The sequence below is a fragment of the Struthio camelus genome, chromosome 10 (genome assembly GCF_040807025.1).
Source record: "Struthio camelus isolate bStrCam1 chromosome 10, bStrCam1.hap1, whole genome shotgun sequence".
Taxonomy (NCBI): Eukaryota; Metazoa; Chordata; class Aves; order Struthioniformes; family Struthionidae; genus Struthio; species Struthio camelus.
Genome location: NC_090951.1, coordinates 3,387,899 through 3,401,073, shown reverse-complemented (window position 1 = coordinate 3,401,073; position 13,175 = coordinate 3,387,899). Strand labels below are relative to the sequence as shown.

The 13,175-nt window shown below is 59.4% G+C and overlaps 1 protein-coding gene across 11 annotated transcripts in view; it reads right to left on the bottom strand.

Moving 5' to 3' along the window:
* Positions 1-4,872: 4,872 nt before the first annotated feature.
* The window catches only part of KIAA0513 (KIAA0513 ortholog), a 28,461-nt gene continuing 20,158 nt past the window's right edge, over positions 4,873-13,175 (bottom strand). For 6 of the 11 annotated variants that reach the window (XM_068955778.1, XM_068955779.1, XM_068955780.1 and 3 more), the window contains exons 8-13: positions 12,695-12,773; positions 12,150-12,227; positions 10,427-10,456; positions 7,503-7,583; positions 7,210-7,304; positions 4,873-7,079 (exon numbers count right to left, since the gene is read on the bottom strand). In XM_068955778.1, the coding sequence (XP_068811879.1) occupies positions 7,030-7,079; positions 7,210-7,304; positions 7,503-7,583; positions 10,427-10,456; positions 12,150-12,227; positions 12,695-12,773 (413 nt within the window). In that variant the 3' untranslated portion in view covers positions 4,873-7,029. The remainder of the gene's footprint in view (positions 7,080-7,209; positions 7,305-7,502; positions 7,584-10,426; positions 10,457-12,149; positions 12,228-12,694; positions 12,774-13,175) is intronic. The other 5 variants (XM_068955784.1, XM_068955785.1, XM_068955786.1 and 2 more) reach the window with 1 other exon arrangement.

Genomic DNA, 13,175 nt, shown 5'->3' with positions numbered 1-13,175 from the left:
CCCCCCTCGCTTCCCAGAGCCCCCGGGCACACCAGCATCCTCCGCCGCCGCGCTCTGCCCTCCGGCCGGCCGCGACCGGCGCCAGCCCGGCCCCTCGCCTGCAACGCGAGCAGCGCTCAGCCCCGCTGCTTGCCAGCCACGAGCCATCGCCCGCCTTCCCTTCTCCGCATAAATGTCCTGGTTTTTAGACTCTGATCCCACCTAGCTTTATGCACAAGGGAAGTCCCACTGCGGGCCAGGAAAGTACTCCAGCGAGCAAAATTACCCCTGCGCGGGATGCGCAGCGCAAAGCCGCGGCGCTGCCTTTCCGCACAGCGTCAAAACCCAAATACATCCGGTGAGGGAGCGCCAAAGCCAGGCCTTGCTCCTGACCGTATATAAGAGCCGGACAAATTATAGCAATTAAAAAGAAGAGAGAGGCACGTTGACTGTCATATGCACAAACCTCAGGGCGTATTACGGTGGGGGAGCATTTGTCGCAGCCACGCGCACGGCCGCTTGAAAAGCGAAGCCTTGTCAAAGCCCATCGCCACATCCTCGCTGTCCGCGGCGGCACACGCTGTCCCCGCAGGCAGCCAGTGCGCGCCGGGGGCTACGACAGCCTGTGCCAGGATTGCAGCCAAGCCGGCCACGTTCGTGCTGGCGATCGTGAAATGCAGGTCTGCCCCCGCGGCGCCCAAACGCTGCCCTGCTGGGAAACGGGAGCTTGGGAGCAGCGCCAAACCTCCCGGTTTTCCCCTGCAGCTGCAAACCTACGGATGAAAAACCCACAGCGCTCTGCAAAAACGCTTGCTGCTGCTGCCCGAGCAGGCTTTGCGCTCGACTGGCTGGGGGTGACAGGCAGAAAAACACTGCTCTTTTAGGACAAGCTTAAAATGCACGTGCAGGGGGAGGAATTGCCTGATATTCTCACCCAAACTCTGCGTGGGAGCCCGGATGTGAAGCCCACCGCCCAGGCAGCGAGCAACTACAGCAGCTCCGGGCTGCCTGGTGACCACGCGCATCCTAAGCATAACTGAGGCTGGGAAATGCCTGAAACAGAGCTCAGCATCCCTAAGAAACCAGCTCCGGGCTGCCGCCGGGGGCATCAGCTGCACCCCCCGGGGCTGCGCAAAGCTCGCCGGCTGCGAGCGGAGGTGCGGGCACGCTCGCCACGCTCCAGGGTCAGGGACGTTTGGCAGCTACCTGCAGGAAAAATGTCTGAAGTGCTTCTCGCTCAGGGCACATGAGTCAGAGCTCCCCGATGCAGGAGCCTGACGTCTGCCTCCTTCTCATTTATTCAGCGCGTCAAATATTTGCCCGGCGCAGTTGCACCAGCTGCACTTTATTCAGGGACCTTTTTATATGTTATCGCTACTAGCATACGGGGGGAAAAAAAGAAGCCACAGTGCCATCTTGGGAAAGTCACCTTGCAGGCAGCACATCCGAGCATCCTTCTCCTCGCCTGCTCTGGGGACCGGCTCCTCTCCGCTCCGGCAGGGCCGGCGAGCCCCTGCGGAGCCCAGCAAGGGGGGGGCGGACACCAAAAGCCCCCCAGGCCAAAGCAACGGCCCCGCAGGGCTGCAAGGGGGACGGAGCGGTTCATGGCAGGCAGTGAGCGGCGGCTGTCCATCGCACCCTGCGGGTTATGATTTAAGAGCACCGACAGCCTCATCCTGGACACGGCACAAAGAGCGGGCGCAGGAAAACAGGGCCCGCCGGGGAAAAACGGCTCAGTTTTGCCTCCCGTGGGTGAAGCAACGGCTTTGCTGGCTGCCAGCCCCATAGTAATCCTGAGGTGCCGGCAGGGGGGGACAGTTGTGCTACATCCTTGGCTTTCTCATTTTTTTTAAATAGGGCTTCTCAGGCCCCGAATGGTCCCCAGGGAGGAGGAGGAGGAGGAGGTGCAAGCTCCATTTCACAGCTAAAGGCTGGGGGGGATGCTCCTGTTTCCGAGGTGCCACGAAAGGCCCCGCATCCCGCTCGGGATTGCCACCGAGCAGCCCCAAATCCCCCTCGCAGCCTCCTGGCACCTGCAACGCCGCAGCCTGCCTGGGTGAGACCTTTAAGCTCTCGGAAGAGGCCACCAGCTCACCTGCAGCGTGCCACCACCTGCGTCCTGCCAGGCGAGGAGGGCTCCCGAGCATCGTGCTGGTGGGAGGCCAGGCAGCCCCGGAGAGAGGGAAGTCGCCGGCGAGGCCGCAGCAGGGCGGCAGGAGACGGACCGAGCGACGCGGCCGAGGAAACCCGCAGCCGCGCTGCCCAGGCTTGGAGCCCGCAGGGTTTAACGCTGGGGTTTGCAGCGACAGCGTTTCTTGGCTCGCAGCACTTCCTAGCTGGAAAGGTGGTTTTTAACATGCTGCCCTCCCCAGGAAGGTGGCCGGGGCTGCAGGGCCTCTTCCTTCGAGCCAGCTCAGGGCTGTGGGAAAGATGCAGTGATGCGACATTCGTCGGGGCACACCTGCAGTTTTCTGCTTGCAAAACTTCTGGCTGTCTTCAGGACTAGCTGCTGTTTTATATTCATAAGGCGGCAGCCTGGGCTCCCCACAGAGCTATGGCTTTTCTTGCTTGCTTTCTGAGCCCCAGCAGCTCCCGGGCACTTTGGGAAACAAGCACATAGTCCAGGCTGCCAGCACCGGAGAGGGGTTTGGGAAGGGGAGTACCATATGGAGGGTACCATACCCTCTGATAAAGCTGTTCCCAAGGACACACACAGGGGCCGGGCAGCGTTGTGGTCGCAGCCGCCTCCGGCCGTGGCATCCCCTTGCCTTGCCTGGGCACCGGCCCTCCTCCTTTGCACTAGCGGCTTTTCCGATTAAAGAGCAGGTGAGGCCACATCTGTCGAGACCTTTTTCCTGGAAACTTGCTGGGTTTTCAGTTAGCAACAGTTGCTTATTTTTGCTTAAATACCTGCATGTGATACAAGGCCAAACTGCCCCGGTGCCAGGCGCGCTCCAGCCTCCAGCTCCGAGGAGCCCAGGAGGACAGTGCAGTTCACTTGGCAGACACTTGATGGGGCTACGAAACCAATTACCATGGCATCCATGGGAACGGGGGCCAAAAGGGCATTTTCCAGGCCTTTACCGTCCTCCCCGCTGCCTGCAGCTGCACTGGGGGATCCTGGTTTTGCAGGGAGCTTTGGTGCAGAGCAAGCGAGTCTGGCGCACGTTCCCGTCCGCGGACCGCAGCCGCCGAGCATCCCGGATGCAGGAGCGGGCGGGAGCGACCGCCGTCCCGGAGGAGGCAGCCACGCGGAGCCCGAGGGCGGCTGCGACGCACAGCCCGCGCTGGGGAGCCCGCTGCGGGTGAGACTCCCCCAGACGCGGCTCCCGACCTTCCCGGCACGGCTCCAAACCCGCCGGCCCTTCCCTGGCTCCAGCCGGCTGAGCAAGCCGGCAGCAGCGTGCAGACAAGAGCATCCAGCGAGAGCCAAAGCCTCTCCTGCTAAAAATAACAATAAGAGACAGGTCTCCATGAATCACGAGCGGGTTATTAACGGAAAGGACTTCCCTCCCCCTTGCTCTGCATGCTGCAGCATGAATTATGGCCCCAACTTCCCTATTGTTCAGTGACAGTGATGAACACCTGAAAATACTGTGACAGATGAGAAAAGGATGATTTAACAGCGGTAAATCCAGCAAGCTTAGAGGCACTTTTACAACCAAACCCGTCCCGAATCCCCTCTATTATGAATACTTATCACTCCCAGACACTATTACAATGGAAAGATTTTTAACGGATTTAATAGAGATGCAATAAACTCCTCGGAGCCCGGGAAGCAAGCATCTTTTTTAGCCTTTAAAGAGAGTAGGGGCTGAGAGGCGCTCGCCGTGCTCAGACCCCAAGGCAGGAGCTGGTGTGGCCGGGAGCGGGCTCACGGGGCTCGGCGCGGGGACGCGCACCCCATCGGCCGGCAGGAGCGAACGCCGTCCCACGCCGCGCCGTGCCCTCCCCGTCCCCTGGCCGATCACCCCACACCCATGTTTTTCCAAGCAAAAACCCCAGATAACACAGCAGAGCGCAGGCGCAGAGCTGTCGGCTCCCCTCCTCCGGCGGTGAAATGGGTACAGTACCCCAAGGAGGGTCATTACCAAAAAAAAAAAGGTTGTTTGTGATTATTCCTATTATACTTATTGCCCCCCTTCTTCACCTTGCACAAATCAGTTTACCCCTCTGCTCCCGAAACAGCCTGTGCATCAGCAGCGGGGACGTCGCATCCCTGCTCAAGGCGCCGCATTTAACTCTGCTTAACGCGGCGCGATTCCCACCGACCCCCAACAGCCTCAGCCCCGATTCCCCAGGAACCGGGGCTAAATCGGAGCCCCTACGTCACCCCAGGCAAGAGCATCCGACGCCGGACGCGTCCTCCCCGACTCGAGAGGTCGACGCCACCGAGGACGCCCCCGAGGTCAGAGGCAGCGCTGCGGGGCGGGAAGGCTCGGCTCGGCCATACGGATATCCGCAAGGATGTGGCTTCTCGAGCCGGGGTGGGGGGGAGGATGAAGCCCACAGCCCATTAATCGAAAGGAAGTCCTTTTTTAATAAGTTAATACTGAGTAATTGATTTTTAAATACAGCAAAATCACATGGCCCAAGGCCTGAGCAGAATCCCAGCTCCGATGCAGGATCGGCAGTGGCTGGCAGAGATTGAGCACAAAAGGGAAAAGAAAATAAAAATTAAAATCTCCTTCATGTGTCTAGATGGCTCCAGGGCAAACACTAACGTTTCTTTAAAAGGTGCATCAATTTTCTCTATTAAGAAAGTGGGTCATCAAAAGGGAGAAGCCAGAAGGGGAGGGCGCTGGGGAAGGCACAAGGGAGCACTGAAGACGAGCAAGCGGAGGGGAGAAGAGCCATCGGATTAAAACACACGACAACGGCTAAATGAGAAAGTCATTTTTACGACAATTTATTCCAGCCTCCTCTCGCCCCGTCCTTCACGCGGTCCCAGTCACGAAGGGTTTATGGAAGTCACGCCGCTCGACGCTCAGCCTTGAAACGTCTCGGATAAATCAATAAACCGAGACCCCGCAGTACATAAAGTCGCACAGCCCAGATACAGCACGATTGATCGTCTAATGACCGCGCTCGGTACGCGGCGTGGCAGCCACAGCGTTAAGTACAGCATCAAAGTCAAACAGCAGAACGCACGACCGTTTATACAGAGGGTGAAAGACGGCATTGCAAATCCCAGCGGGAGCCACGAACATCCCGGAACAAGGGGCAGCGCGTTTCGACATGCTCTTGGTGTTACTGTTACACTGCTACAGGCTTTTTTTATTTTTTTATTTTTTTATTTTTTAGAAAAATACCCATGCAAATAATATATTTTTTGCCACTGAACTTCTTCAATGTTGGAAAAATAAACAACAAAAGCAGAACTCGGGAAAGAACGGAACGGGGGCAGAGCCGACGCGCCCTCGGCGGGCTGCTGGAGGCGGCAGCTCCCGTCCCCGAGCTCCCGACGGCCGCGCTCCGCCAGCGCGCCCTCCGACCGGGCACAAAGTGCGAACTAGTCCCTCCAGCAGCAATTCGCCCTCACAAAGTTACGGGCGTGAGCTAACGCTGCCCGATCCCGGGCTTCGGGAAGGCCAACGAGCAATGTAAAAGCATTGCCTTGGCGCAAGGAAACGACACCGCAGACCAAGAGCTACACGGAAAAACCCTGCTACGCTATTTACCGTACGGGATGCAGCCGGCAGCCCGGGGCGACTCGGAGCGACGGTCCCTGGAGACGCCGAGCCCCGAGCGCGCGGCGCGAGCCTGCTTCTCCTGCCCGCGGAGGAGGCTCTAGGGGCGAGCAGACGGGCAGGCTCCCGCCGAGGCACCGCGCTGGGAAAAACCAGACACGCTGGGGAGCCGGGCTCGCCCCAGCGAAGGAGCAGCAGGGCTGAGGGCTACTCAAGGTTTGATCGAGGACCAGCCGAAACCAAAGGGGCCAGGGAACAAGAGTGCAGCGGTTCAGCCCCGGGGAGCCGGAGGATTAATACTGCATTCGCACGGAGGACGGGCTGGGGCGAGGCAGACGGGCGCCGTGCAGCTCATCATCACCCAACGCCGAAAACCACGGCAGGGAGGGAGAGCTGACCCCGCGGTAGGGGGACGCGAGGGACACGGCCGGGGGACGGGATGCAGGCGGAGAGCGGCTGGGCGAGCCGAGCCGAGCCGGCGTGATGCTCCCGTCTGCAGCGGCCGTGGGAACCTGCCCGGGGAAGGAACTTCTTCCCGGGGGATTTGCAGACCAGCTAGATTTTGCAAGAGGGGGGAAAAAACCCGGCGCAGAGAGGGGCTGCCTCGCGGCTGCTCCGCACCCGGCCCTCGCGCAAAGCTCCTCTTCCTCCTCTCCCCGCAAGCACGCCGAAGGCCACGGCTTATATCCTGCTGATCGAGGCGAACCATATGGTGCAAACTGTATTTTCTCTCATACCGAGATGAACAAAAGCATAAGCGTTCCTCCCACGAGAAGGCAGGGAAGCCGCCCCAGGGAAGGCATTTCCCCGCAGCTCCCGAGGAGCCTGAAGGCAGCGGCGCCCAGCCGCCGGCCGGTCCCGCGCACCGGCAACGCGGCCCGAGGCCGAACCGCAACCGGGACTCCCGTCGGCCTCCGCTTCCCCAGCATCGCCATCCTCGAGAACCGACTTCCCTCCTTGCCCCGAGCGACAGAGCAGACGCGCCGCGGGGCCGCGGCAGCGCTCCTCTTGGCTTTTCGTCTTGCCTTAGAATTTTTTTCCCAAACCGACAAAAAAAAAAAAAAAATACGCCTGGGAAAGTCAACTCTGCAAACAGATGCGGGAGGCTCTGGCGAGCGAGGGGGCGGTTTGGCTCCTATTTCTACAGGCTGCCCGCGGCGCAGCTCTAACGGTTGGCTGACGGTCATGCAGGTTGATTGCAGGGGTGGTTGTGTGTGTGTGTGTGTGTGTGCGTGCACGCACACGCGTGCACGCTGTTTTGCAATAGCCCATCCTCAGTTGCAGGCAGCCCTGGAGGTGGCAGTCGCTGCCCTCGCCACGCGCTCGCTCCGGACGACGTGGCTCTGCCCCGGCCAGGCGGCTACTCGGCAGCCATCTGCTCGATGTGGTCGCTCAGCAGCTTGTATTGCTCTGCGAAGGGGAGAGAAAACGCGGCGAGGGGACCGTGGGGACGCACGCCGCCGAGGCCGCCCCGGGGGCCAGCCCCAGCCCTCTGCCGTGCCCGGGGCCGCCCGCATCCCCCCGGCCACCTCGCCCCTACCTTCATCCAAATTGCCAATGGTCGCCTGCTTCTTCAGGAAGTCGCTGCAGAGCTTCTTGCTGAGGCCGAAGGCCAGCATGTTGTGGATGAAGGTGCTGAGGACAGACAGACGCGTGCCCGTGGCACAGGCTGGCCCCGGCGTCCCAGCAGCTTCCTTCCCCCCTCCCCACCCTCCTCTTCCTCCCCGCAGCCCTTTGCACCGGGACGCCCTCAGACGCGGGACTCCCGGCTCTGTCGGGCCGCGCAGCGGCGGCTCCCGGCCCGGCCCGTCCGCGCCGTCCCGCCACGCTCACCCCAGCTGCCCGAAGGTGATGTTCTCGTTGAAGCGCAGGCTGTCGTCCCGCTCCTCCTGCGTCATGTGGCGCCACTTCTCCCTGCAAGGCACGAGCCCGTCCGGCACCGCCGTGCCACCCCCTGCCCGGGGCCCGCATCCCCCCTCCGCCCTCTCGCCCCCGGCCAAAGCAAGAGACCCCCGGGTAGAGCCGGCGGGGGAGCACCCTGCCGGGACGCAAAGTCCCCAATTCAGAGCTAGGAAACGGCTTTGGACCCTCCAGCCCCGATCCCAGATCCGTCACCGGCCGAGCTGCGGCTTTGGCCGCCGTCCCGACTAACCACCGCTAAACCACAGCGCTGCCCTGAGGACGCCCCGGCAAAGGCCACCGCCTTCCCTCGTGTTGGAGGTGGGCTTTAAAGGCATCAACTTCCAAGCTCGAGGTGTGAAACGGCTGTGACGTGCCACGGCGGGGCTGGACGGGGGGGCGCGCGCGCGGCGGTCTGCAACGCGGCGCGCGGGGACGGGCGGACGGCTGCCGCGGAGGCGGCGCTGGGGCCCAGGCGAATCTCGCCCGATTCTGAGCAGAACCGCGGTGCCATCCCAAAGCAGAGGAGACAAACAGCACCCAGTTTTCCTCCGAGCCCACCACCAGCAGGCACTTCTACCCGAGCACCAGGAGCCAGGTGCAACTTCGTCTCGTGCCAAAAACCGAGTCTGCAAGCTGCATTTTGGCCAGGCAAAGCCATTCCCTCGGCCCCGCCTCGCAGGCGGTACGCGTTTGCACCAACACGAGGAGGCGGCAGCAGTCCCCATCCAGATGTCCCCCTCGCTGGGCCGCTAGCCGCAAAGCCAGCGCGGCGCCGAGCAGGACAGAGACGTCACCGTGCCGGGGCACGGCTCAGTGCATGCACCTTGGGAGAACTACAGCTGCGGGATTAAGCCAGCCCTCTTCCGGGATGAAGTCAGGGAAGGTTACAGACAAGGATAAGAGGATAAAGGAAAGGGAAGGAGAAACAGGGACAGGTAGAAGAAAAAAAAAAAGACATATATGGAGGAGAAGCAAGAGGAGGGTGTCACGAAGGGACCGCGCTCGCAGCACAGGGCAGCCCGCCCGCACACCAAACAGGATCAGAGATGCTGCGCCAGAGGGAAAGGGCTGGTCGGGAAGGTGGGGGCTCTCTTGCACTAAATTCAGTGGTGCAAGCTCAGGAAGGTGGGGGCTCTCTTGCACTAAATTCAGTGGTGCAAGCTCAGGCCGAGTAAATTTTTTTCTTGCTGAAGCTGGAAAATGATGAGTGTTTAATCAGACCTGCCCACAAAGGGAAGTCTGCACGGCAGAGCTGGCTTGAGCGAGGGCAGAAGTTGCTGAGCTAGGTCTTCAGGTACAAGGGGTGAGCTGCTCATATTGATCTGGCTCAGAGAACCTATATGATATTTTTAAAAAGATTAAAAAAAAATAAAAGTTTCTCCAGATAAAGCTCGTGATAGCAAAAAAAAATAAAAAATAAAAAAGCCAAACGTGGAGGTTGAGAAGAAAGGAGAAGAATTAAGCATTTTTTCAAAGCTTTGACAACTGGAAGCAAAACTTCACAGATCTCACTGGCCCACTTACAGAGGAAACAAGTTTGTAATGTTTCTTTTCTGCCTTTTTACATTCTTTGACAGAGGAAGGGAAAAAAAATATCAAAGCGGCCAAGAAAAAGTCACCGTGTTTCTGGCTTTCCTCCTCTTGCAGGAGTAAGGTGCCCGGAAAGGAGGACAACCCCACACGTGGCTCTACCCAAACCCTGTCAGCTCTCCAGCGGCCCGACAAGGGCCATCGCAGAGGTTCGTTTCCTCCCTCTCGCAAACGTGACCCCGCGGCGCTGGGTTACTATTTGGGCTGCATTTCGGTGCATGGAGGAAGCGTCTCAGCCCCTCCAAGGGCAGCTGCAGCCACCGGCCGCGTTGGCCGGGGCGCTCGCACCCGGCAAGGCTCGCATCACGCCGCCGCACTGCTAACCCGAGCCGCGCTCTATCCAAGCAAACGTTGGTTATCCAGCTCCCGGCGCGTGCCTTAACCACGCTAAAAATCTACTGCCGAGCTCCCCAGAGCCCTCGCCCTCTTGCTGGTGCCGTCACTTCAAGTGATTTGCTCCAAGGTCAAGCAGCCCCAGCTCCAGCCATAGAGCAGAGACTCTCCACCCCTGCAGATCCCACCTCTGATCGCTGATGGATGTGACTGCTTTTGGCCCTTGCAACCTGCAGCACCCGCTTGCGATTGCAACATGCGGCAGCCGTTCGCATTTTTCTTTTTGTGCTAGGATGGCAATACGAGGGCATATGGGAAAGGAAGGAAAAAAAAAAAGGATCAGATTTTCCAGCTGGACAAAGGTCTTCACCACCTCTACGCAACAGCACAGCCAGGGACACACAAAAGCCAGACCAACGCGTCCGCCCCCGGCCGGGGACGGACCCCGAAGCAGCTGCCAGCAGCACTCGCATCGTGCCGCCGCACGAGTCACCAGCAAAGGGAGAGCAGGAGGGACAGGACGGGTGGCGTTTTCTCCCTTCTCCACTAAAGAGACTCAAGTTCACGTCCAAAAACTGCCCTGTTCCTGGTGACTGTCAGGAGGTACAAACCCTCCGGTCCCCCATCAACCGTGCACCCCGTTTCCACGCTGGAAGACCATCATGTTGCAGCCTGAAATTGGTCGCACTTTAAAAAAATAAAATAAAATAAAATAAATGAAACAAAACAGCAGCATTTAGGAGAAATCAGGGTTTTTGCCAGAGAGACCGGCACGTGGCTGCTGCACACAGAGGAGTCCCATCTCGGGCGGGCAGCAAGGGCCGGTCGGAGCCCACCCTGCCTCCAAAGCACGTCACCCCAAGGCAGGATTTGGACCTGAAGCGAGTCGGCCCCTGTCAGACAGCGCAACCAAGCCATGCGGACGGACACACCTCTTTTCCTCTTCCTCTCCAGCGTTCCCTCTGGAGTGGCGGCAGAAACAGGGCCAACAAAGGTTGGGCGTTAAAGATCATGCAAGATAGATGGATGGAGGAGGAAAAAAAAAAAAAAAGAGAGAGAGAACAGATGAAAAAGTTACTAGAGGCAGAGAGAGAGAGAGAAAAGAGAGAGAAAAAGAGGAATTTAGTTCTTTTTCCTTCCCGCCCTCCCCTTCCCTCCCCGCCATGGTTAGAAAAAGCATCCCAAACGCTCAGCTTCCCGCTGGCCGCCTTTTCTAAAGCGAACGCCGAGGACTAAGGGCAGCCGCCCCGGGGGCCCGCGCGCCTTTAGGAGTTTTGCTGCGGCGGATCCGGAGGGGTTCGGCGAGGGCGCTCATCCCGCGGTGCCGCTTGTGGCGGCGCTCCAGCCTCCGAGACCCCCGAGCAAAGGGCAAGGCAGGGCTGGCGCCCGGCTGCAGAGACCCTGCGCGAGGGCTCCTGGCGAGACGTTTTGCTCCGGCTAACTTGGGGCTTAATCGAAGCAAATGCGGTTATGGTTACGTTACTGTTCAATAGTTTTTTGGGGGTTTTTTCTCCACTCGTTTGCTTAGGGAAAGAAGAAAAAGCATTAAAGGAGAAAGAAAAGACCGATCGGTTCACCGGGCAGAGCATCCCGAAGCGTAGGCAAACGCTGCCAGGGCTGAGCTTCAGTCTTTGGGGGAGGACGCAGGAGGGCGGGCTACTTCAAGAAGTGCTCAAAAACGGGTCAGGACTGAAACGCTCGGCGACTTTCACCCAGAGAGCTCCAAACCTCCAAGCACTACACGAGCACGCAGCGCCCGGCCACCCTCTCCCGCCAGTGGCGCAGGCGGGCTGCAAAACGCAGAGGAGCTTCGAAGGCCCCTGCAGCGCCCGCTGGCAGGGCTGATGCCGATCCTCTCCTCGGCGCTGGCTGCCCGGGGCTGTCCCCGCGCTGCTCCCGCGGCACCTCCCCGGCACCCCGGGGACTCGCCCTCCCCTGCGGTTTCACCCCTGCCATAAACGGGGCTTTGGTAAGATTTGCTTGCGCACCAAGCGATAACAGCTCCTTGCCTTTCCGGCCACACCTCTAGGGCTTAGTCCTTGGAAAAGCAATGCAAAACGAGCAAGAAAACCTGTACGTTCCCAAATCCTTAAGAGAAGGCAGATTGGCCTGGGCCCGGAAAAGGGATTAATTATTCCCTTTGCTCACCTGACAGCCCCGTGTCCCCGGCAGCCTTGTGCTCCAAGGCAGAAAGCAGAGCGTTTCCCTGCGGTGCTTCTGCTTAGAGCTACCAGGAGCAGGGGAAAACACGGGGCTGACCTTGGGCTTTGGCAGGGCTGGGAAGCACAACCCCCCTCCCCCCCCCCGAAACACAGCCTCCCCCAGACTCCTGCTAATCCGTTCACCCATGTCGCTACGCAGTCTTGCCACCCCACCTACCCAGGGGAACCGAGAGCACTGAAAAGACCTTCAAAAAAAAAAAAAAAACCCAAAAACAACAAAAAAATCAAAAACCAAAAAACCCACGGCTCCAAGCATGGGGGACACTGCTGGATTAATTGCACACGAGGACGAGCTGCAGCCGCTGACTCCCCAGGGCAGCGGGGCCCAAAGCGCCGCTGCCCCTTGCGCTAGGAATAGCTGGAGCGGCGACACCGTGTCCCCTCCGAGGGCAGGGAACGGCCGAGGCGGGGGGGCTGGGGGCTCGCGTCCTACCTGGTGGTGGGAGACCTCTTCCTCCGCTCGCAGTGAACCGCATCGAAGAAGGCAGCGTTCCAAAACCTCAGGTTGTGCCTGTCGAGGAGGAACGAGATGGTCACGGTGGTGACCCACGAGCCAGCCCTCCGACCAGCCCTCTGGCTCCTTGGGTGATGATTCAGTGGGGGCTCAGCGAGTCCGCAAGATTTGGTCCACTTTGCAGATGGGGATCATTGCAAATAGGAGCCTCTCTCTAATGTTCCACAAAGGCTCTGTCCTGCCCCCGTCACCCATCTGTGCTCCTCGCACAGGCCACAGGGTCAGCCAGGACCAGCTCCCCAAACCAGCCCCTCTGTGGTCGCAAACACACTTTCTCGGGGAAAAGGGATGTGCAAAGGCACAGCCATCTCTTGTAGGGGCAGCAACAACTTAAAAGCAATCATGAGAGTTTGGGAAAAATGCAACGTGTGGGCAGGGCGGTCAAATCCCCTCTTGCATTTCTGTTCCCAGCTCCGGGGAGCCTCATGCGAGGCAGGAGCCCAGCTCGCTCTGCGTAGGTTTACCAGATAGGCTGCTGCTTGAGGTGCATGTACAGGTAGATCTTCTCTCCTTTCTTCTCCTCCTCTGGGCTCTGCACAGAAACTGTGGGGAAGCACAATGACACATGCGGCCTGGACGATGTCCACCCTCTCACCCACACGTGGACTTTGCATTCCCTGCCAGGTGTCCAAGCGGCCACCACGGTGAGGTTTGCAGATCAAATGCTTGGCGCCAGCACATCCTCAATGACAAGCAGAGGAGCGCTTGCCTCCCTTTGCAGGCAGACATGAAGTCTGATAGAGGCACACAGGTCCTGGGAGGATGCTCAAGGGCTGGACCACTGCTTCAGCAGCACACACAGCTACTGGGAGGGCAACAGGAGCAGCAACACCAAAAATCAACAGATCAAAAGTGACCAAAAGTTTCAAAATGAGCACATCTCAAAATGAAGCTCAAAGCTCAGAGGCAGCAGACATCCAAAGCTCTCTGAAACCTGACGCCACC